The following is a 21,647-nucleotide window of genomic DNA, read 5'->3' as shown; positions in this document are numbered from 1 at the left end:
TGCAACATTGCGATTGTGTGTTCTAACGATACCCTTATTGTGGAAGTAAGTACCTGTTAATACAATTTGGAACCAAAGTAAAGTTTATAGACTAGAATGAGTATCTGAATGCAACTGTGTTTTCTACGAGTCTTGATAATATATGCTGCAAATATTTTACAAAACTTTTTATGTACGCGGCATTTGCTTGAGGACAAGCAAAGGTTTAAGTATGAGGGAGTTTGATACCGCGAAAACGTATCGTATTTTTGGCTCCATATGCATTGCTTTTTACTCGATTAACACTTATTATTACACAGTATTTTATCTTTATTGCAGGTATTTATCGATTAAAAGGTTTACTACAAGAAAAATGGAAAATAGCAAAAAGGAAAGAAAAAGGCAAGAAAAGAGAAGAAAATGAGGTTTCCAAAGTGATAATGGACCACCAAAGCAGATGGGTTTGTGGCGTCCATTATCCAAAGAGTGTCGCACCCGCCACATAGGCCCAATAGGGAGGTGGCGTCCGCCACCAACCCTTGAGAAGTGGTGGGCAGTTGCTACAAGAGTGGCGCTTGCCACTCAACATGAAGCTAGGGTTGTGGCAACCGCCACAACCTAGTCTTCCTATTTTTCCTCCACTTTTTTAGCCACGATTTTCACTACTTTTGCTACAAATGAGGAATATGGAAAGGATATAAAAAAGACTCTCTCAGACTCGCACGAGCACTCTCTCTCTTCTTCCAGATTTCAAGTCTACGCTTAATATTGTTCAACACTATTTTTCTTTTAGTTTTTTTAGACAGTTTTCTTACCATTGTAAAAGTGATAGTTTCTCCACATCGGGGACTATTACGGTTTATTATTTTTTACGTATTTGGGACTCAATTGTAAGGTATTCATTGTCAAAGCTTGCCGGAATTATTTAATCGAAGATTCAAGATTCAATTCCAAGTCTTAGATTGCAATCCAGGTTTATTATTGATTATTATTTTATTTATGTATGCCTTACTGTATGTTTAATTCCCCAATTGCCATGTCTGCTACCGGATCTATGTCCGGCTAAACCCTTAGATATCCGTATGTAAAGACCGTCGAAACGACGGGATTCAATAAATAATTGGTGTTAGTTTTTATAAAACTTATTTTTCCGGTTTTAGTTTCTTATTTTAATCAAACTGTTTTTCGTACGAGAGTACAAAACAAACTAAGGTTACGGTCAACAAGAACGAGAGTTTGAGATTTTAACCAGATAACTGAAACTAAGCATTGATCCTAAACACAGCGAGAGCGCTTTATGATTAATTAGACTTTATCTATATTCAAAAAATACTTTTAAATTCAAAATGAGACCGCGAGAGCCAATCATTCTGGTTTAGAAGTATGGTCAGAGTCAATAAAAACGAGAGTGTGAGACTAAGTCCTTTCTATAAATAATTTCTACTGAAGAATATTTTAATCAATAATATTACACCAATTATCTATCGAATCCCCTAAGTTTGATGTATTACATACCGATATCCCTTATATCTCATATCTTTATTCTATTTACATTATAGTTATTTCTCTTCATCCCTCCAATCATAGAACAATCATCAGCCTTAGATTTGCATAGCAACATTAGACCACGATACGTTCGATTATTAGTCCTTATGGGTTCGATAATCTATAAAACTAGGCGATAGGACTGTGCACTTGCAGTCACGATTCACATAGACTTACCAAAGTCGCGATCAAAGGTATACGTGAGGCATAATGGATAGTTGCATCCATGCAAAATGCCATGTGTCTCGACGTGATTGAAGGGTCGTTAGAAACGGTTATTTTGATTGAGTGTAAATAAAGGGTCTTAGTGTTAGGATCAAGGGTGTGTCAAAGTGTGTACAGAGTCTGTAAAATTTACCAAGTACCAGTGTGAAGAGGAACCGTAAATTAAGAAATATACGCTTGTTTACACCGTTGTTAGTTCTTTTGAAGCAATACAATTTACCTTTACTTTTTTAGAAATACATCTTTTTACTTCTTTATTTCAAGCCGTCTTTGTTATTTCGTTATTTCAAACAGTCTTAATACTTCTTTGTTTCGAACATTTGCCTTTGCTACTTGGTTATCATCACGTTCTTTTACAATTTTTCTCTTTAATTCATATTATCTTTTTACTATCTAGGTTTTAATCATCAGTTCCACATACATTGTCGAAGTGTTCATAGTTACTAGAATTCACTTTAAAAACAGTTAGCACATGTCCTAGGATCAATCTGATCGATCCTGTGAGTAACCAAATTTAAAATTTGGAAGATCAGCGGTTGTTTATCAATTTTCAAGGTAAACAGAAAGCAACAACAATAACAAATATTAGAAATATTCCAATAAGAATAAATAAATTAAGACAAGTAAAGGAAATAATAAAAATGAAAGCAAGATTATAAGAAAAGTGTAGAAAATTACAAAAGAGTAGCAAGAGCTTGAAGCCAAGAACTCAAGAAAATAACAATTGTATGAAATGATCTAAGGCTATGTTTGGATATCATAAAATGAACGGAGCAGAATGGAGTGTAGCAGAGTAGGACGGAGCGGAATGAATGCCCCATTCCATTGTTTGGAAATTTTAGAATGGAATAAGGCAAGTTGTTCATTCCGTCCAAATTGGAGGAGAAGAAATATGATGGTAAGTGATGGAATGGAATGGAATCCATACCACTCCGCTCCATCGCATTTTAAGTGATCCAGACAATGGAATATAATTCCACTCCATCTCATTCCGCTCTGTTCCATTCGATTCCATCAATCCAAACAAAGCCTAAGTGAAAAGTTGTACAAGTGATGGAGGATAGAGTTTGTTAAGTCTCACTGCTAGGCCTCTTTAACGTCTCCCCCCAAAATGTCTCTATCTTTTTGCTTGAAACTCAAGTCTTATTTATACTAAAACTAATTGTAAATCCCTCGTAAACAACAATAATTTTGTGCTTTAAACGCCATTAATTCGTGCATAATCATCATTAAACACTAACATAATGTCTTAGGGGTTACAAAGTTTCAAATGTCACAAAAACAATCGAAAAATTCAAGAGTTTGAAACTACCTGGAAAGCTGACACAAGTCATGTCAGAGGACACAAGTTGGCCGTGTCAGCCTCTCTTTCTTTGTATGGGAGCAGTGTTGAGGGCCAACACGGCCCATATCATGGGACACAACAAAGTCGTGTTGGTATCGGGAAATTCGTATGGAAGGGATCCCTTTTCGTGCGATTTTTGGTATTTTTTGTTCTGATTCGATCATTTGACCTCTTATTACCTAAAAACACAAAAGGATGACAAAAACGCATAAAAGCGAACTAAAATTATGCAAACAATCATGCAAATGGAAATAAAACAAGTAAGAAAAATGATGCATTTACCCCATATCAAAGACCATGGAGGGCCAAGCATATAGCTAGGGAAATTATTGAAGGTGATCTAGCTAAATAGTATTCTATGTTATGGAGGTACGCTGCATAAGTTGGGACCAAAGTAATGGAAATACTGTGAAAATTAATGTTGTGAGACCACTTCCAACCATTTCACCAAGGTTTGGTAGTTTTTATTTCTCTTTTGATGGTTGTAAGAAAGTATTTTTTTAATGGATGTCGACCCTTTATTAGAGTGGATGAGTGTCATTTGAAGACAAAGTATGGTTGCAAATTACTTACTGTTGCAGTTAAGGATCCAAATGACCAGTACTTTCCATTAGCATTTGGCGTTGTGGAGACTGGGAGTAAAAAAAGTTGGAGGTGGTTCTTACAGCTGCTTACGGAAGATATTGGTCAACATAAAAGATATGTATTTATATCAGATCAACAAAAGATATCATGCATTATGCTTATTTGTATCGGTGTATTTTGTGTATATTGTGTAGTTCGTGAAGGGTCTGTTATACCATATTGTTTATTTGTGGAGGATCTTGTTGCTATTTTTGAAGAGATGTTTGAGTTCATTGAACATAGAATATGTCTAAGACATTTGTATACAAATTTCAAAAAAAAAATTGTACCATAATGAATCTTTCAATAGCACAATCTTGCAGGCTAGAGACAATCTTTCAATAACATAATAAAATGAATGAGGCAGATTCAGGATGAATAATAATGTTTCTATTATCCAATCCGTCGTATTTTGTAATTGAAAAAAAAAATCAAATTTAAACTCAAACTCAATCAAAGTATATTTTCTTTGTCAAATCAAAGTATATTTTCTTTGTCAAACTCAAGAAAGGTTTGTAAGAATCTCTATGAATGCGGGATATTATATCATGTCTAAACCAAATTATGCTATCAAATGGGTTAGTTTTACTCTGCTTTTTAGTAAACATTAAAAGATGATTGTCTTATAATCGCTGGATCCTCTACTTTTTCTTATCTGTATGTTGTGGCAACCAATGTGTCAATCTCTATAAGTACTACTAAAGTATGCTAAACAAATCGACACTTCATTATTTCCATGGATTATAATATTAATTTATTTATCTATCAAAGACATTATTCGGTTTGCCACAAGTTTAAGTTGGTGACCACTTTTGATTTGCAATATCTGTCAACGTGTACCACAAGAAAATTCATGGCAACAGATATATAAATTTATGATAATCAATCAATCCATATAAGTGTTATTAGGCCTTGGGTTTAGTTTGCTAGCTAACCGTGTTGTTTTCTTCTTGGAGTGTTAATTATTGAGTATCACTAATGAATGAGGACGTATTTGCTCTTAATCTATCATGATTAAGAATCCTTGAATCGCAATTTGTTGTTAGACACTTTTTTAGAAAAGTGTCAAATAAAAAAAATAAAAATGATAAAGTGAATAAACATAGGTTAGATTGAAAAATAATGTGTCCTTTCATTATTTGTTAAGAGATATAATTTTCAAAAGCTAATTTGTGCTTGCAAAACCACTATCTCTCAAAACTATCATAATAATTGTGAAAAAAAATTACCTTTCAATTCGTCAACCAAAACCAGGCGGTACATCAGGGTCTTCATCACTACAATCAGCTACTGGACTATGCTCCATGTCTTTTGAAAATCCAGAAGGCGCAATGTTATGATCATCTTCAACAAGTGTATCCTGTGACGGGTGGGAATCTTCCTTGCACTCTGCAGTCGACCTTTGCCTCTGAACTTGTGCCTTCTCTTTATCTTGATCCTCATGGTTGTTATTATTCGGATGATTCAGTACAAGAGTGAAACCTGGCGGCTCTTGCGGCTCATTTTCATGCAAAGAATCGTCATTCTCAGTAGCTGAAGCTGTCTCACCCTGAGTCTGACCTGGCATTGCATCAGATGTTGATAAAAGAACGTCATCTTTCCCTTTGGGGTTTGCCAGCTTATCGTAGACAGATTGCACTGTTTCGGTGATTTCACCTTTCATGCCGTCATCTGATCTGATTATTTGCCATAAACTATCTGATATGCGGCTCATTACATTCTCACTGGAAAAAAATTAGACGCAAAATAATAATACAGTTCCCACATAACCTCAACTGACTCAACTGCACAGAGTCACAACATGAAAACAAAATGCAATTTCGGTAGGAACATCAAGAATCAAGAGTACAAATGTGGAAATGCAATTTACAAAGACACTAGGTGCGGGAAAAACTTACCCAACTTCTTCATATATGACATCAGAAAGCTGTCTAGGTTTCATATTTTCTGCTCCAGCACGATTGAGCGCCTCTGACTGTTTAACGATTGAGGTAATATATTGTCGTAGCTCTTCCTGTCATGAATCGGCAGATTCAGATTTATATTTGGTATTTTTTAAATTAGAAAATACGCAAACTCAGAAACCAAATGGTCCATTACACAAAGCCACAAAAACTCAATAACAAGATATTTCAAACCAATCGCAAGTCTGATTTAGAATATTATTACCATATTCATAGCCTGGTTAGTTAGATACAGACTACATCAGAAGAAGTACAAATTTGAAATTTCATATAAATAGGGAATTTGGAGTCAAGCATACATTGTCCTTGAGCTTACGAATGATCTTTAAACGAAGCTTGTCGAAGTCGCCATCATCCTTGAGTTTAGCGATAACCTCTTCTTTACCAACCACAACCTCTCCTTGGCCGCTGCTTCCCATCACCCACAGCCCTGTGTTGTAGCACAAATAAATTGACTCTTCTTTCTACTTTCTTCTCTGCAACCTGTCAAACTCCTCTCTTTCTGCTACAGATATGGTAACTCCTGCACGATTAACCAAAAATAAGTTATAATAATGCTGGAAAAAGATTAGTGCTTAGTTTATAACTAAAGTAGGGTATTTTATATTTAAGTTTTCAAGATATTCCTGTTAATTTTCACAGCTTTTGTCTACAAGTAGCATTTCAGGTCATACAGTTATGATGATTAACTAATTGAGTAAATATCCAAAATAGTTCTGACTTTTGTCACTAGAATCAGTTGAATTCTTTGCTTTAGATAAATATTCAAAATTTCAAAATGGTCCATCAGTGCCAACATGTCACTTAACGTGACACATCATCACTTCAACCGAAACTAACATAGGGACTAAATTGATCCCGGTTTTGATAAGTTGGATACTAATTTGGAATGTCGATAAAGTAGGAGACCATGTTGATACTACTTGATAGGAGTACGAGTACCCAACGTGAGAGACCATGGTATCAAATTTCAGTCTGCAACCGCAATTGCAGCCGCAATATTGCTGATGCAGTAGCCTCTGCAACCGCATCGGACTACAACTGCGGTGTGAATTAAAACCATGCGTCCGGTCGCCTATAGAAATACATATAAGAAATTTTTTCCCATATTTCTTCAAGTATTTTTATCAAAACTACAATTTCAGAATCCCAAAACTACAATTTCAGAATCCCAAAACTCAATTTACTCCCGATGGAATGAAAAATCTTACATAAGTGTTCTTAAACTGTATATTTCAAACCTCCCAACGGACGCAATGCGCATTGCCCGTAATCGCAAACCCGCAATCACATCTATGACCACAATTTAAAACCATGTAAGAGACCTCAATTGAGTGTTTACTCATAATTATTTGTTCAAATGTCTAATTTGTAAGGCGCAACAACTCTTGATGCGCTAGGGGTAGTGGTGAAGTCAAGCATTGTGTTCTGGGAGGTGTATTTCCGCAATTAGACTCCATTCCAGGTGAACACTGTCAAGGAGGTTATAGCTAATAATTGTGAAAACGAATCAAACACAAAGCAAACTCTTATAGTTCTACCAACACTATGAATTGGTAACTAATTACAGGATTGAATGCTACCATAAAGAGAGTAAATTGAAAGTATACGAATAGAACGAAAAATCTTACAGATACACGATGCAATTCATATATGCAACCTTGCGAACAATTTGATTTTTCTGTCAAACTAAACTTGGATAGTTCAAAACTCAATCAAAGATAAATGAAACAAACCCTAGAAATATGAGCATGGAAGTTTAAGAAACGTACCGAATATAACTATATGACAACGAACTTGGACTAACGATGTATTAGACAATGAAGGTAAGCGGCACCGTGGCAAGGAGGAGACACGGCGGAGCAAGACGGTAAGGTAAGTGAAGCAATGGCTCTCTTCTCACGTGTCAATGATGATTAGCTGGGCCATTGTTAATGGGCCTTGAATAATAGTTTACGGGAATTAGTTTAGCTCGTTCCACCTTTATGAGTGCCCCCAATCCCTCTCATAACTCCAAAATATTTTTATTAGGGTTAGGAGATGCATATCTCATCGTATTTAAAATCACACAAAAAAAATTAATCTAGACACACATCTTATTTTATTTTAAAATCTAATTTAGAGATGTATTTTTGTAAGTTTTTTGTGGTATATTCGAAGATACATCTCTAAAATATCATTTAAAATGTATTAAGAGTGTGTTTATTCCACACATGAGATATTTTGAAGATACATCTCTGAAAATCCCCTGAATGCTTTCAAGGCTCTAACATTGTCTTAACATTGTAAATGTTTTAGATCAACTTATATTTTAGATCTTTTTAGGCCATAAATTAAAAAACAGATACATTAATTTATTCAAACATGCTACACATACATTAAAAAAGTCACACATTAATTAAAGTAAAATCAAAATATATTGAACATACATAATTATTTCAAAAATACAAAAAACAATACAACCAAACATAACATACAGAGTATGTATAATCCATCGGCTTATCTGCCTGTACAACAAGGCATTTTGTGCCTCGACAATAATGTCTTCTATGAAGGCAAATTGGGGGTTGTCTTCCTCAAAAAGTCATATTTATATGCTTGATCTCGTCATATTCATAACACGCCGACAATCATTGCTTATGTTCTGGGTGTGGTCATCCATAGCCTAAATTACCTCTTGATTAGATGGCATATGTGATCTTACATGAGTGTCGGTGTCATGATAGGGCGTGCCACCCTATAGAACCATGTCATATAGTCGTCTACATAAGTCTAGTGTACAAGAGTTGGCACCCTACGATAGTCTTCTAGTACCAAATGACTCTTGAAATCCTAAAGTATCGCATCAAGATCTTTATGGCAGATAGTGGGAGGAGCAGACTCTAAGGGGTGTCTCAGAATAATCTGCAAATACACAAACTAACGCATCACTCGCTCGAGCAGATAGAGATCCATCAGACGTGACCAACATGTCAGTCATCTTTAGTATAACGTAATGAGGTTAAGTTGTCATTTGCTACATGACGGTCAAGATACATCATGTATGGCTCGATCACCTAATTCCCTCTGAGCGGGGAAAAGGCAGCATCATGTGACCAATCCTCATTATAGTTAAGAACAAATTCCCACACGGAGATACGAGGAAAGTATGAGATGACTCATCTATCGCATCTCGAAAAATACGATCCTTCACGAAGTCGCGAAAAAAATGATTCGAACAGAGTCATCACCGTACTTTATTTATTCCAATGAAGGAAAGAGAAAATATCGACAAAATATTTTAAAAAAAAGAAAATGGTTGTCGCAACCAAATTCGGGTTCGGGAGCCGATTACGTAAGGGGAAGGTATTAACACCTCTCACGTCCGTTGTACTCAACGAGAACCTTTTAGTTAAATTTGTGATTAAATGTTAGCTTTTGTTAACTGTTTTCTTCGAATGTAAAAGAGAAAATAAAAAGAAAATAGGTCGCAAAAATATTTTTATTAGGGTGCTTGACGAGATTACGGGTCTCACTCCTACATATTCTCAGATACAATGAGGAACTCAAAGCTTCGTAGTTCGGGTGAAGGCTACGGTTTGTTGGTTGATGTTTTTTAATGAATAAGTACTTGGATCGCATTTTAACGGTTAAACATGGGCTTGCATGCTTGTTGTAGAGACTTAAGCGCTAGTTTGTATACGCATTAGAAATGATTAGACATACATTTTTTTTTGAAAAAGTTTAGATCGCATGGGGCGAGAAAAAGATAGGTTTAATATGTTTGAATATTTTAGGTGATTGACAAATATTCAAGCGATAGACTAAGTGCGGCCATCACATGAACATTCGGGAAACGAAAAGAAAATTACTTTCACCTCAATCTTTTTCAATCGATTTATGAAATTTGTGTAGCGAATCAAGTCATGTTTCTTTAACGGCGACAAGTATTCAAACGGTAGGCTAAATACGTCCATCACACGAATATTTGGGAAATGAGAAGAAAATTACTTCCACCCTAATCTTTTTCGTCCGCAAGAGAAATCAACTCAATTTGTTTATTTAAGAGTATTTTGAAACGACCAACGAATGTTCAAATGGTAGGCTAAGTGCGGTCATCACATAAACATTCGGGAAAGGAGAAGAAAATTATTTCCACCCCAATATTTTTCAATCGATTTGTTTATTGCAAAAAAAAACGTTGGAGTAGAGGATTTGGTTTGAATATGAAAGGAGATTGACATTTGATCAAGCATTTGATTTGCGTTTGAATGGATTATGAAAAATAGTTTAAAATGATATGAGGTTGTTATTAAAGAAAAAGTCTTGGTGTTGACCAAGTTGATTTTTTTAAAGGATTGATTTTATTTGTGAAGGTTAATGGATGTTAAGCAATTGATTTTGGTTTGAAAATATTTTGGTGTGATTTTAAAAAAATGCACTTGATGTTGATCAAGCACATTTGATTTTAGTATTTTTGAAAGATCAATTTTAAGGGTCATTTTATCTTTTGGGATTAATAATTATACATCAACTAAAAATATAATAAAATAAACTAAAAAATAAAGCAATAATAATTTTAAAAAATAAAATAAAAAATAAAAGGGAGAGGCATATTATTAATACAAAAGATAAAAGAATTAAAAAAGTAAAGAAAAAAAAACAAAAATAAATAAATAAAGTAATAATAAGAAAACAATAAATAAATAAAAATATAGAAAAGATAAAAACTGACTGAAATTTAGGGGTGTAGCTAAGAAAATGCACTATGCTTAAAGGAGGGGGCCTCACAGGGGTGCACTGAGTAGTTAGGGGTGTGAAGATTTCTTTCTGCCACCCCCTCCCTCAATTAAACCTGACACCCCCAATGCATATGAAAAGCTAACATTGCCCTTGCAAAATCACTTCACCAATTTCCCAAATTTATAGGACTCAAGCGAATTTTGAAAATTCTTGGGCGATACCGAAAATTTTGAAACAATTACCGGAAATTTCAAAAAAAATATGTTTTTTTACCGTAAAAGTCAAAACCTCCGGAATTTTGTATAAAAAATTCCAAAAATTCCCGATATTAAGGCTTTTAAATTTATCAAAGATTTTAAAAATTTTGGTACAAATTTCCATTTGATTTACCGGAAATTTCAGAATTTCTGATAGTTATAAACATTTTCTGGTATGGATACAAAATTTTATTTTTTATCGAAAATTTTGAAATTTCCGATAGTTGTAATTTTTTTAAAATCAAGCAAATAAGACTACCGGAAATTTCACTTTTGTTGAAATTTCCGGTGTCAACCGGTAAATTTTAAAATTTTAAAATTATTTGGAACATATTGGACATTGTGAAATTTCTGGTATATCGGAAATTTAAAATACACTACCGAAAATTTTGTACGTACTGCAAATTTCCTTTTTGCCTATCGGAAACTTTAAACATAAATTTTATTCAAATTTCAATTAGGGACAGTTTTGGCAATATGGAAATATGGGGGTGCCAAGTTTAATTTGGGGGGTGTCAAGTTAAATTTTTGGGTGTGTGTGGTAGACTTCATCTTCTCCAACCCCACATTAGATTATTATTCCCGTAGCAACAAAAATGGAAGAAAAATGTTCCAACGAAAACGAAAAAATACCATAATTTTTTTAATTTTTCACAAAATTAAGCAAATAAATAATGAAAATTTATCTACTAGATCTCATGAACATAATGGTAAATTTAGAATTAGCAAATAAATAACAAAAAAATTGAAAATCAACAAAAATACATCAATATATATTTGCTTGATTTTGTCATCTTATCCACCCTCACGTTGGGAAGCTATTGGATACATTATTTATGTAAAACAAACATCAATTTACATTTTATCTTTTTTGTTAATAGAGGTTCAAGAACACTTTAAACTCTTAATTTTGAATCAATTGAGTTTCTATACGTAATTAATATACTAATTAAGTGCAATAATAATGCAAATAAATTTAAATAAACAAAAATTAATTCACATTTAATCCCTTCTGTTCATGAAGGTTCAAGAACACTTTTTACTCTTGATTTGAAAAAGAGGGTTTTCAAGCAAAATTGTGATGATTAAGGTAATAATTAAGTGAAGCAATAATAATAATGCAAACAAAATTAACTAAACGAAAATAAATTCACATTTAATAATTTTTACTCATAGAGGTTCAAGAACACTTTAAACTCTTGATTTTAAATCAATAGAGTTTCCATGCAAAATTGTGATGATTAAAACACTAAATAAATGAAGCAGGAATAAAAATACAATATAATTAAATAAATAACAAGCATAAGAGCATACCTAAAATAAAATTCAATAAAGAAAAAAAGAAATATCTTGAAGAAAAATGAAGAGTTTTGACTTAGTTTTTGTGAATGATTGGTGGTGAGATTTGTGAATGAGAATTATTTTATTTATATGCTCTAAAAAGGGTAGTTTATGAATCATGCAAATAGTGGGAGTGTCTTCTAGAAACTTAATGATGTAATATATGCATGGAATAATGGTGTAATAAATGAGAGATATTTTGAGTCTTATAGAAACATTGATCTTTGTTTTATGATGCATGAAAATGATTAATAAAATTCAAATGGATATTTTGATGATAAATCAAATAATCATGAATTTATTTTTCAAAATACATAATGAAAAAAAAAAGTAAGTTTAGTCAATTTCTTCAACATGTAAAATATTGACTTTATGTTGACTTTTTTTACTATATATGCATGATTATGGTGACTTTATTTGATGATAAAAATGCATATGGCTAAAAATAAAAAAACTTGACAAATGGACATGTATCAGATGAATTTAAAATGCCCAAACAAAATTGGGGTATGACACCATCCTTGAATATGGTTCAAATGAAATATTAATAACAAGTGACAAAATACTTATGAAAATATTAGTATCACTAAATAATCGTAAGTAGCATGCAACTTCCTGTCATCTGCTTTGTCTTCCAAAGACAATCATCACCCAGCTTCGAGTACATGTATACCAAACAGATGTCCCCCAATTGTACTTGTGGCCTCGTAACCCTGGCTCTGACCCTCTCACGTTGTACAGACACATGTTGGGACACATGAGCAGGCCTAATTTTGTCCGGGTTGTTTTCAGTCTTTGCACCTGTAATAAAACCAAAAAGTCACATAAAAATTCAACCAAAATGCAGCTAATCACAAATCTGAAGATACATCTTCAAAAGTAGTTCAAACATAATCTAGAGATGCATCTCAAGATGAACTCGCAATTTTCAGCAATGACAGAAACCCCATTATTGCCTTAACCTTTATCCAAATGGCAATGCATATCTATACCAACTACCAATTTCAATTGTACTATTATCTAATGTAGCTTAAACAAACTATGTTACCGAAAACATCATTCAAAACACACAAGAAAAGAATGAATTGAGAGACTTAAATGTAGTGAGTAACTTTGTAGCAAATTAAGTAGAATGGAATGAGTGAACTTGATGAAAATTGCTCAAATAGGGTTTGGAAATGTTTTACAGCAAAAGAGCTCAAATGGAGTTTTTCGAGTGACTCTTCAGAAAATGAAGGAGGAAAAGGGAAGGGTTTGGCGCGGGTTTATGAATAAAACGCATATGGAGATGCATGTTTGTAACACCCACTGAATCATGAACTAATGGTGTTTACATAGATGTATCTTCATACTCACCCTTAAGGTATACGAAGATACATATCCCGATTAAATTTTGGAAAAGTAAGGCCCATCCATTTGCGTTGAATGGTGTGTAAAAAAAAGGTGCGTCCGAAGATGCATCTCCGGACGGTATGAGAAGTTTTGGCTTTTCACCGTGGCAAGGGAAAACCCCTAAAGGTGTAAAAAGTAACTCCCTTAGTTTATTCACTTCATGCCCTGAGGGTGAACACACTAAAAACTTGAATTTTCAATTTTCATATTCCAGAGATGCATCTTCGAACTCACCTAAAATGCACATAATGCTTCATAAGTGAGTCATCCACCCCATATTTATAAATAAAAAAAGATTCGGAGATACATCTATGAAATCACCCTGAGACAATTACGGAGATGCATCTACGGATTAACCCCTAAAAGCACTTTATGCTTCACAAGTGAACCATCCATACCAAGTTTGTCAAAAACATGATTTGGAGATGCAACTCCGTAATTTGTTAAGGGTTATTTTGTAGATGCATCTTTAGAACAACCCTAAAAGCATTTGGGAGTTTTTGCCTTGGCAACAAGTGTCCCAAATTGATATTATTTTAGGCCATTTATACGAAGGATATCATAACACCATGAAAATTATACTAATGTAATTCGAATATGTCATATATAAAATCAAACAACAATACAAATCCAAACATTAATAAATTAATCAAAAACATTACCACAATACATAATTTGTTCAGAAAATACAATTGTTACTAAAATACAAATAAAAATACACTATTGTGTACATCTAATCCCTTGTTTCTCCTCTATTGCCTGTACCCCAAGGCATTTTGTTCCTCGACTAATATGTTTGTACGGCACCCATACCATAATCGCCTTCTTCAAAATCTCCTCTCTTTATGGCATCTATCGCAATCGTCTCAATACGTTTAACAGGCCGACAACTGGTCCTAGGCATGGTCATCCTTAGCTAGTTCCTCTTCCAATATCTCTTGATGAGCTAGTCAAGATGGTGCTCTCGCGACATTTGGTGTCATGTAAGGACGTGGGACTTGATATAACCAATGAATGTAACCTGCAACCCATGGATTAGGAAGGGCACACTGTATGCTTCGTATGGTACTAGATGATCATAGAAATCATCAAATATGGCACCAAGATCTCTGTGACGAACTATCGGAGGAGCAGACACAGAGGGAGGTCTTGGAATAATATGAAGAAACTCGAACTGGCGCATGACCCTCTCAGGTAGATGTGGATACATCATGCGTGACCCACAAGCCAACAATTCAGAGTATAAGGTTATATCATCCAAGAGATACGTCTGACAATGACTATCATACGGGAAAAAACATTTGTCATATGCTACAGTGAGGTCAATAAACACCTTGTACAAATCTATCGCTTGAATTCCTTTGAACAGGGAAAAGACGCAAGCACGTGGCTAATCCTCATTGTAGTCCATCTCAGGTTCCCAACGGGACATGTGAGGAAAGTGAGAGATGATCCACACTTGAAAATGGTTTAGATAAAATGTTAGTAACAAGTGTAAAACAAGTGCTATACAAATATTAGTAACAATATATGATGCAAATATATTATTGTAAACCGCGTGCAACTTCCTGTCATATGTCTTGTCTTTCAAAAACAAGTTTCACCTAGTTTGAAGTATAGAAAAATCAAACACGCAGCCCCCCAGTTGTACTCGTGGATCCATTTTAATTCGATGAAGTATGTCAAGTAGGCTACATCAATGTAGGTTTCACTTTTGTCCACAAATATTTTCCTATCAACCAAGTACATGAAGTATGACATCAATGCACATTGTTTGTGGAACAAAACTTGCCCATCATCACCTTCGACCTCCACTACATACCTCAATTTGTCTTGGTTTTCAGCCATTGTTCCTATAATACAAACCAGGAAATTATATCAAAATCAAGGCAAGTAAAATCCGGAGATGCATCTCCGTAACACTGGAAAAGAAAATTATGGAGATACATTTCTGTAAAAATGTGCGATTGCAGAAAATGCATAAAATCCTATGTGATTCCCTAAACACCAACAAATGTGAATGCATGTTTACAACCTTTTACCCAATACATACATCACAATTCAAAAATACAAAGGAAATTAGAAACTTACTGATTGAGAGTTGTTGTGCGAAAACTTGAATGAAGTGAATGAAATGTCTTGGGACTGATTGTAAATGAGCTTGAAGCTTGAAAAATGGCCTTGTTGGTTCTTGTCCGCAAGCTCTAAAGTGTTTTTGAAAGTGTAGAAAATGAAGAAGGAATGGAAGGTTCTTACATGAGGTATATCTATTATAACCCGCCTGAAGATGGATCTCCGTAAAATTCACTGAGCGTAAAACACCGAGTTTTGAAATAAGGGTTATTATGTAGATGTACCTCCGAGTTCACCCTAATATGGATACGAAGATGCATCTCGAACACTTTTTTTAAAAAATGGAGTGGGTTACTCACAAAGTGTTGGAGATGTGTAATATAGACGCGTCTGAAGATGCATCTCCAAAATCTATAAACTTTGGTATAGTGGATAAGGTAATGCCCTAATTTATAAACTATTGGGCCTAACGACATTTTGGTCCTAAAACCTAAAACATATCATTTTATTTTTAATCATTTGTAAATATTTTGTTATCCAATTTTATATCAATAAACTTAATATTTTAACTTTTTCAAAACACAATATCATCATGGTTGAACTATTGTGCGATGAGGTATTTTCTCTGTGTCACCGTGTTTTCTGGGAGTTTTCCAACGATGGCTTGCAGACGGCCGCCGCTGGTGGTTTCATTCAGCGCCGCCGGCAATTGGTTGTTCTGCTCTTCTCTCACACTGTTAGCTTGCTCACATCGCCGGATTCGGGTCACCTGAGAAAGGGTATTGGATTTTTGGAGGTTGTTAAAGCTTGCTCGCGTGAAGAGTTGATGTTGTCTTTCTAGATTTTAATCGTTCATCGATTCCGGTTATGTTTTTGTAGTTGGTGGTGGTGTGCCTTGCTTTGATTTCTGATTTGTTTCAGATTTATTGAGATTTGCAATTATCAATGCGTTTGGGTTGACGCTACCATAACAACGATTTTGTTATATTTCACAACCTTATCACCGTCGTTCCTTGTTATGGTTCGATGTCATATTGGTTTGTTTAACTTGAAAGAGCTATTATGCTTGCTGTAATTTTCACAGGAAGTTGTTTGTACGTGAATTGGTTCGTGTTGGCGGTCGATTCATTCACCATTAATTAAAGTTTGTGAAGACTCACACAACACCTTTCTTTTATTATCTGATTTCGTTCTTGTATGCATGTTCATTAGGTAACATTTTGTTGTGTGTGTGTTTTTTTTTTTTTGAGATCATTGTTACAATAATTATATTCTATTTAAAATACTAACTACATGGTTTAACTGAATTAGGTTTTACCCCTTAGTATTTTATATTATCTTTATTTTTTATATTTTCTTTATTTTCTTTAATTTAGTGGTTTATTAAAATAAAAACAAAAACTATTGCGGGTTATATTGTTATTTGTGGTCTAGTCTAATCATTAAAGGAGAATAAAATGAAGACTTAGGGCTTGTTTGAATCTCTTTTTAATTTTAATTTTTAAAATTTGTTTTACAAATGATTTTGCAAATTTGTTTTTGAGAAAAAAAAATAAAATGAATTCATTTGGTAATTCAATTTTTGAAAACTGTTTTAAAAATTAAAAAGTGAAAAAATATGTTTGATAGTATAATTCTTAAAAACTATTTTTTTTTTGAAATAGAACAATATAGCTTGTTTGATAATCTATATTTTAAAAATCTATTTTACTAAATAAAAATAATTATGATATATTTTTTGAAAGTATAAAAATTCAGTTAATATACATTTAAGTTCATTAAAATATTTTTAATAATTAATGATAAAATATACCATTCATCTAATGTATAAAATTATATTTGAGTGTTTGTTTGAATATATATATATATATATATATATATATATATATATATATATATATATATATATATATATATAAATTCACTTAATGTATACAAATATACCATTCACTTAATGAGATTAATTAGAGAGAGAGTAATTGAGAGTGAGAATTTTAATTTTCATTATCAATAGATTGAGAGGGAAATATTGCAATTAAAAAATATTGCAAGTAATTATTAAAATGCGATTAATGAAACTGTGTTTTTTTCCAGCTCATCTCAATTGAAAATTAAAAAATAAAACTGAAAATTGAAAATCAAAACATATTTTGATAGTTTCAGTTTTTTAGATTTTAAAACACTGAATTCTAAAAGTGTTTTTAGAAATAGTTTTGAGAAACAAATGTATCAAACAAATTTTTTGTTTTTCAATTTTTAAAAATTATAAAACTGTTTTTTAAAACCATTTCAAACATGTCCTTAATCTATCAACTTTTTTAAATCAGTTTTTGTCTATATTTATGACTTGGAGTAGTATTATACTAGTACTATAAACAAGACAAAAGCAGAATCAAACAGTTCAAGTGATTAAATTATTATAGAAACTGCTCATTTTTTAATTCAATTGGTTGAACCATCTATTTCAATTCAATTTTGAAAACTCTACTTTTAATCGAAAAATAAAAAAATAAAACTGTAGTCTTTGAGTTATCAGTCACTCTCTAACTAGTCTTTCTTTTTACGACAACAAAAGAATTATAATAGTTTTCCAAAACTTTTTAAAATTCTCATCCCAAAAGACTTAGGGCCTGTTTGATTTGATTTTGTAAAACTGTTTTTTAGTTTTTAAAATTTGAAAATAAGAAAATTTGTTTGGTAGTCTAATTTTATAAAATTGTTTTTGAAAACTATTCTCTATTGAGAGTTTTAAAAACTAAAAAACTAAAACAGGTTTTAGAGGTTTTGGTTTTTGGTTTTTAGTTTTGGAAATTATGATGAGGAAAAAACAAGGAAAAATGGTACATTTTTTAAAACGATTTTTAAAAGTAGAATTACCAAACATGTTTTATTTTATTGTTTTTCTTCAAAACTCTTTTAAAATTGATTTATAAAATAGTTTTTAAAAACTATAAATTTTTCAATTTTTAGATTTTAGAAACCAAAAACAATTTCTCCAAACAAGTTTTTAACTTTTAAATTTTTAAAACAATTTTTAAAAACAGAGCTACCAAACAGATTTTATTCCATTAGTTTTTTTAAAAACAATTTTTTAAAACTGATTTATAAAATCATTTTTAAAAATAGAAAATCAAAACTCAATCAAACGAGCCCTTATACACTTTTTTTTCTCTCTCTCTTTTTATTATCAATTATTTTTGTAGAACCCTCTCTCTCACTCCCATCATCATTTTGTGGGGTAGCTTTCTCTCATATTTTTATATATATAAAAAAAAAGTTAATGATATGGTTGAAATAACAAAAGCTTTATTAAATTTGTATTGTGTCTAATTCAATTTTTTTTATAAAAATAAAACAGTTTGTAAAGCGAAATTTCCCTACTTATAATATTTCAAGTTAAATAATTCAATAAATTTTTATTTACCTTGATAACTTATCAAAGTTTGAGTTGAATTAACTCAATTTTATAAATCTGAATTGAATCATGAGAACTCTACACTCAAAATTAATCCGAAAGAATTACCATGAGTAAATGTGTGTTAAATTTTATCCCTTATTTTTACACGCAGTACACAAAAATTCTACCACTATTAATATGGAGTTGGAAAGGATTCAACAAAAATTTATATAAGGAGACATAATGACAATCTATGTTGGAAATCAAAATTAAACAAAGCTTTCAAAGTGAGTGGGAGGAATGTATATTATTCGATTAATCAGTAGCTAATATATAGCCATCTTATAAGTAAAAAGAAATAACCAACTCTACTCTTTACATGCCTATAGAGTAGGAACACAAATAACAAACCCTATTTCTCCTAAAGAATATGTCTTATTCAAACAGACTAAGACTAATAAAACAGTAGATTAAGACAATAATAATGTCCACCTAACATTCCCTCCCTTAAACTAAAACACATGTATTTTAGTTTAACTCTGACGCACTAACCATTCCAAGCATACCACGGAGTTTTTCAAACTGCTCAAGTTTGAGTGGTTTTGTCATCAAGTCTGCTACTTGCTCCTGAGAGTTGCAGTACTTTAATTCTACAACACCTTCATTTACTAAATCTCTTAAAAAATGAAATCGCACATGAATATGCTTACTTTTTCCGTGAAAAACTGGATTCTTAGCCAACTGAATGGCAGAGCTGCTGTCACATTGAATTGTAGTTCCTTCAACCGGCTCCACTCCAATCTTTCTCAAGATTCTCTTTAGCCATATACACTGACAAGCACATAGAGCTGCTGCGATATATTCGGCCTTGGTAGTTGATAAAGTCACCATAGGCTATTTTTTAGATGACCAGGATACAACTCCAGATCCTATCATGAACACATAGCCAGATGTACTTCTTCTATCATCAAGATCACCCGCATAGCCACTATCTGTGAATGCCAAGAGTTTTGAAAAACCTTCATTCTTTGTGTAGAGAATGCCTAGCTCAGTTGTCCCTTTTAAATACCTCAAAAATCTTTTGGCTGCCAACCAATGTGACATGGTTGGTCTAGACATATACCTGCTTATGAGACTTATACCATACATTAAGTCAGGACGAGTTATAGTTAAATACATGAGACTCCCAACCATTTGTTTGAAAAATGTTACATCAACTTTAGTTCCTCCTTCATCTTTTGACAACTTTGTTCCTGGTACAATTGGATTTTTCACACTATTGCTGTTTTCCATCTCAAATCTTGCTAACACTTCTCGTGCATATCTTCTTTGACAAATAAAAATACCATCAGAATTTTGCAGCACTTCCATTCCAAGAAAGTGCCTCATTCTTCCTAAATCGGACATATCAAACTCCATCATCATTGACCTTTTAAATTCCATACACATGCTCACATCACTTCCAGTAAAAATTAAATCATCTACATAAAGGCTAATTATTAAAATTTTACCTCCTTTTGACTTGGTGAACAAAGTATGCTCACTGGAACATTTCTCGAAGCCTTCACGCAGAAAGTAAGACTCAATTTTGTTGTACCACGCCCTTGGCGCTTGCTTAAGGCCACATAGAGCCTTTTTTAGCTTGTAAAACTTCCTTTCTTCTCCTTTCTTAACAAACCCTTAAGGTTGTTGAACAAATACTTCCTCCTTGAGTTCACCGTGAAGGAAAGCACTTTTTACGTCAAGCTGAAAAACCTCCCAACCAGACTGTGCTGCTACTGCAAGTATTGTTCGAATGGTATCGAGCCTTGCTACTGGTGCAAATACTTCGGTGTAATCAACTCCATACCGTTGTGCATAAACCTTAGCTACCAATCTCGCTTTATGTTTCTCGACATCCCCATTTTCATTAAGTTTGGTCTTAAAGACCCACCTAACTCCAATATGCTTGGCATCCTTAGGCAAATCCATCAATTCCCATGTTTGGTTCTTCTCTATAGCTTCCATTTCTGCTTCCATAGCCTCTTTCCACTTCTCACTTTTGACTGCCTCTGCAAATGAAAATGGATCATTCTCTGTTACTATCATCATTGCATGCATATCTTCTTCTTCTGAGAGACCTTCTCATGTTTCATAATCCGCCATCCATACTGGTTTTGTTCTGACTCTTTCAACCCTCCCTTCAGCTGCAACTTCTTGAATGTTTACTTCATTTTGTGGTGAATAATCGGAAGGAGTATTTCTGACCTCCTCAATATTATCCTCGCCGACATGCTCTTTTTCACTTTCATTATCATCTTCTAGCACATCCAAAATCAGTTCTTCTTCAGTTCTTCCCCAATCCCAGCTCTCTTCTTCTTCAAATTGAACATCGTTGCTGATGATGATCTTCTTAGTGGTTGGATCATATAATCTATAGGCCTTGGATTCATTGCTAACCCCTAGGAACACACACTTCTTGCTTTTGGCATCTAACTTGCTCCTCTTTTGGTCTGGAATATGAGCATGTGCTATGCAACTGAAAACCCGGAAATAAGTTGATGTTGGCTTCACTCCACTCCATGCTTCCTATGGAGTTTTCTCTTTTACCGCTACGGTCAGGCTCCTATTTTGAACATGAACACACCAATTTACAGCTTCTGGCCAAAACACTTTTGGAACTTTCTTATCAGCTAATATTGAGCGTATTGCATTCATGATTGTTCTGTTCTTTCGTTCGGCAACTCCGTTCTGTTGTGGAGTGTATGCTGCTGTCAACTGCCTGCTTATACCATGAGCTTTAC

At 33.3% G+C, this 21,647-nt stretch overlaps 3 protein-coding genes across 6 annotated transcripts; all 3 read right to left on the bottom strand.

Moving 5' to 3' along the window:
* Positions 1–2,444: 2,444 nt before the first annotated feature.
* Positions 2,445–7,693, bottom strand: LOC127074102 (uncharacterized). Of its 4 annotated transcripts, none has more exons than XM_051015394.1 (5): positions 7,455–7,693; positions 5,982–6,205; positions 5,617–5,732; positions 4,948–5,442; positions 2,445–3,273 (listed from the first exon to the last, which is right to left on the bottom strand). In XM_051015394.1, exons 2-4 carry the CDS (start codon positions 6,099–6,101, stop codon positions 4,959–4,961), a joined length of 720 nt encoding a protein of 239 aa, XP_050871351.1. In that variant the 5' UTR covers positions 6,102–6,205; positions 7,455–7,693; the 3' UTR covers positions 2,445–3,273; positions 4,948–4,958. The 4 variants fall into 4 exon arrangements, with proteins under 4 accessions (XP_050871351.1, XP_050871349.1, XP_050871352.1 ...); XM_051015392.1 differs by lacking the exon at positions 2,445–3,273 and adding an exon at positions 7,314–7,371 and having other exon boundaries at positions 4,826–5,442; positions 7,455–7,683; XM_051015395.1 differs by lacking the exon at positions 2,445–3,273 and adding an exon at positions 7,314–7,363 and having other exon boundaries at positions 4,826–5,442; positions 7,455–7,683.
* A 12,065-nt stretch (positions 7,694–19,758) lies between these two features.
* On the bottom strand, positions 19,759–20,283 carry LOC127136410 (secreted RxLR effector protein 161-like). The gene has a single exon (XM_051062967.1). It carries the CDS (start codon positions 20,281–20,283, stop codon positions 19,759–19,761), a length of 525 nt encoding a protein of 174 aa, XP_050918924.1.
* Positions 20,284–20,544: 261 nt separating this feature from the next.
* LOC127136409 (uncharacterized mitochondrial protein AtMg00820-like) lies at positions 20,545–20,952 on the bottom strand. Its single transcript, XM_051062966.1, has one exon. The coding sequence runs from the start codon at positions 20,950–20,952 to the stop codon at positions 20,545–20,547; it is 408 nt and encodes a 135-aa protein (XP_050918923.1).
* Positions 20,953–21,647: the final 695 nt, after the last annotated feature.

The sequence above is a fragment of the Lathyrus oleraceus genome, chromosome 4 (assembly GCF_024323335.1).
Source record: "Lathyrus oleraceus cultivar Zhongwan6 chromosome 4, CAAS_Psat_ZW6_1.0, whole genome shotgun sequence".
NCBI classification, from domain to species: Eukaryota; Viridiplantae; Streptophyta; class Magnoliopsida; order Fabales; family Fabaceae; genus Lathyrus; species Lathyrus oleraceus.
The sequence above is the reverse complement of the archived record's forward strand: the minus strand, read 5'-3'. Positions and strand labels throughout refer to the sequence as shown.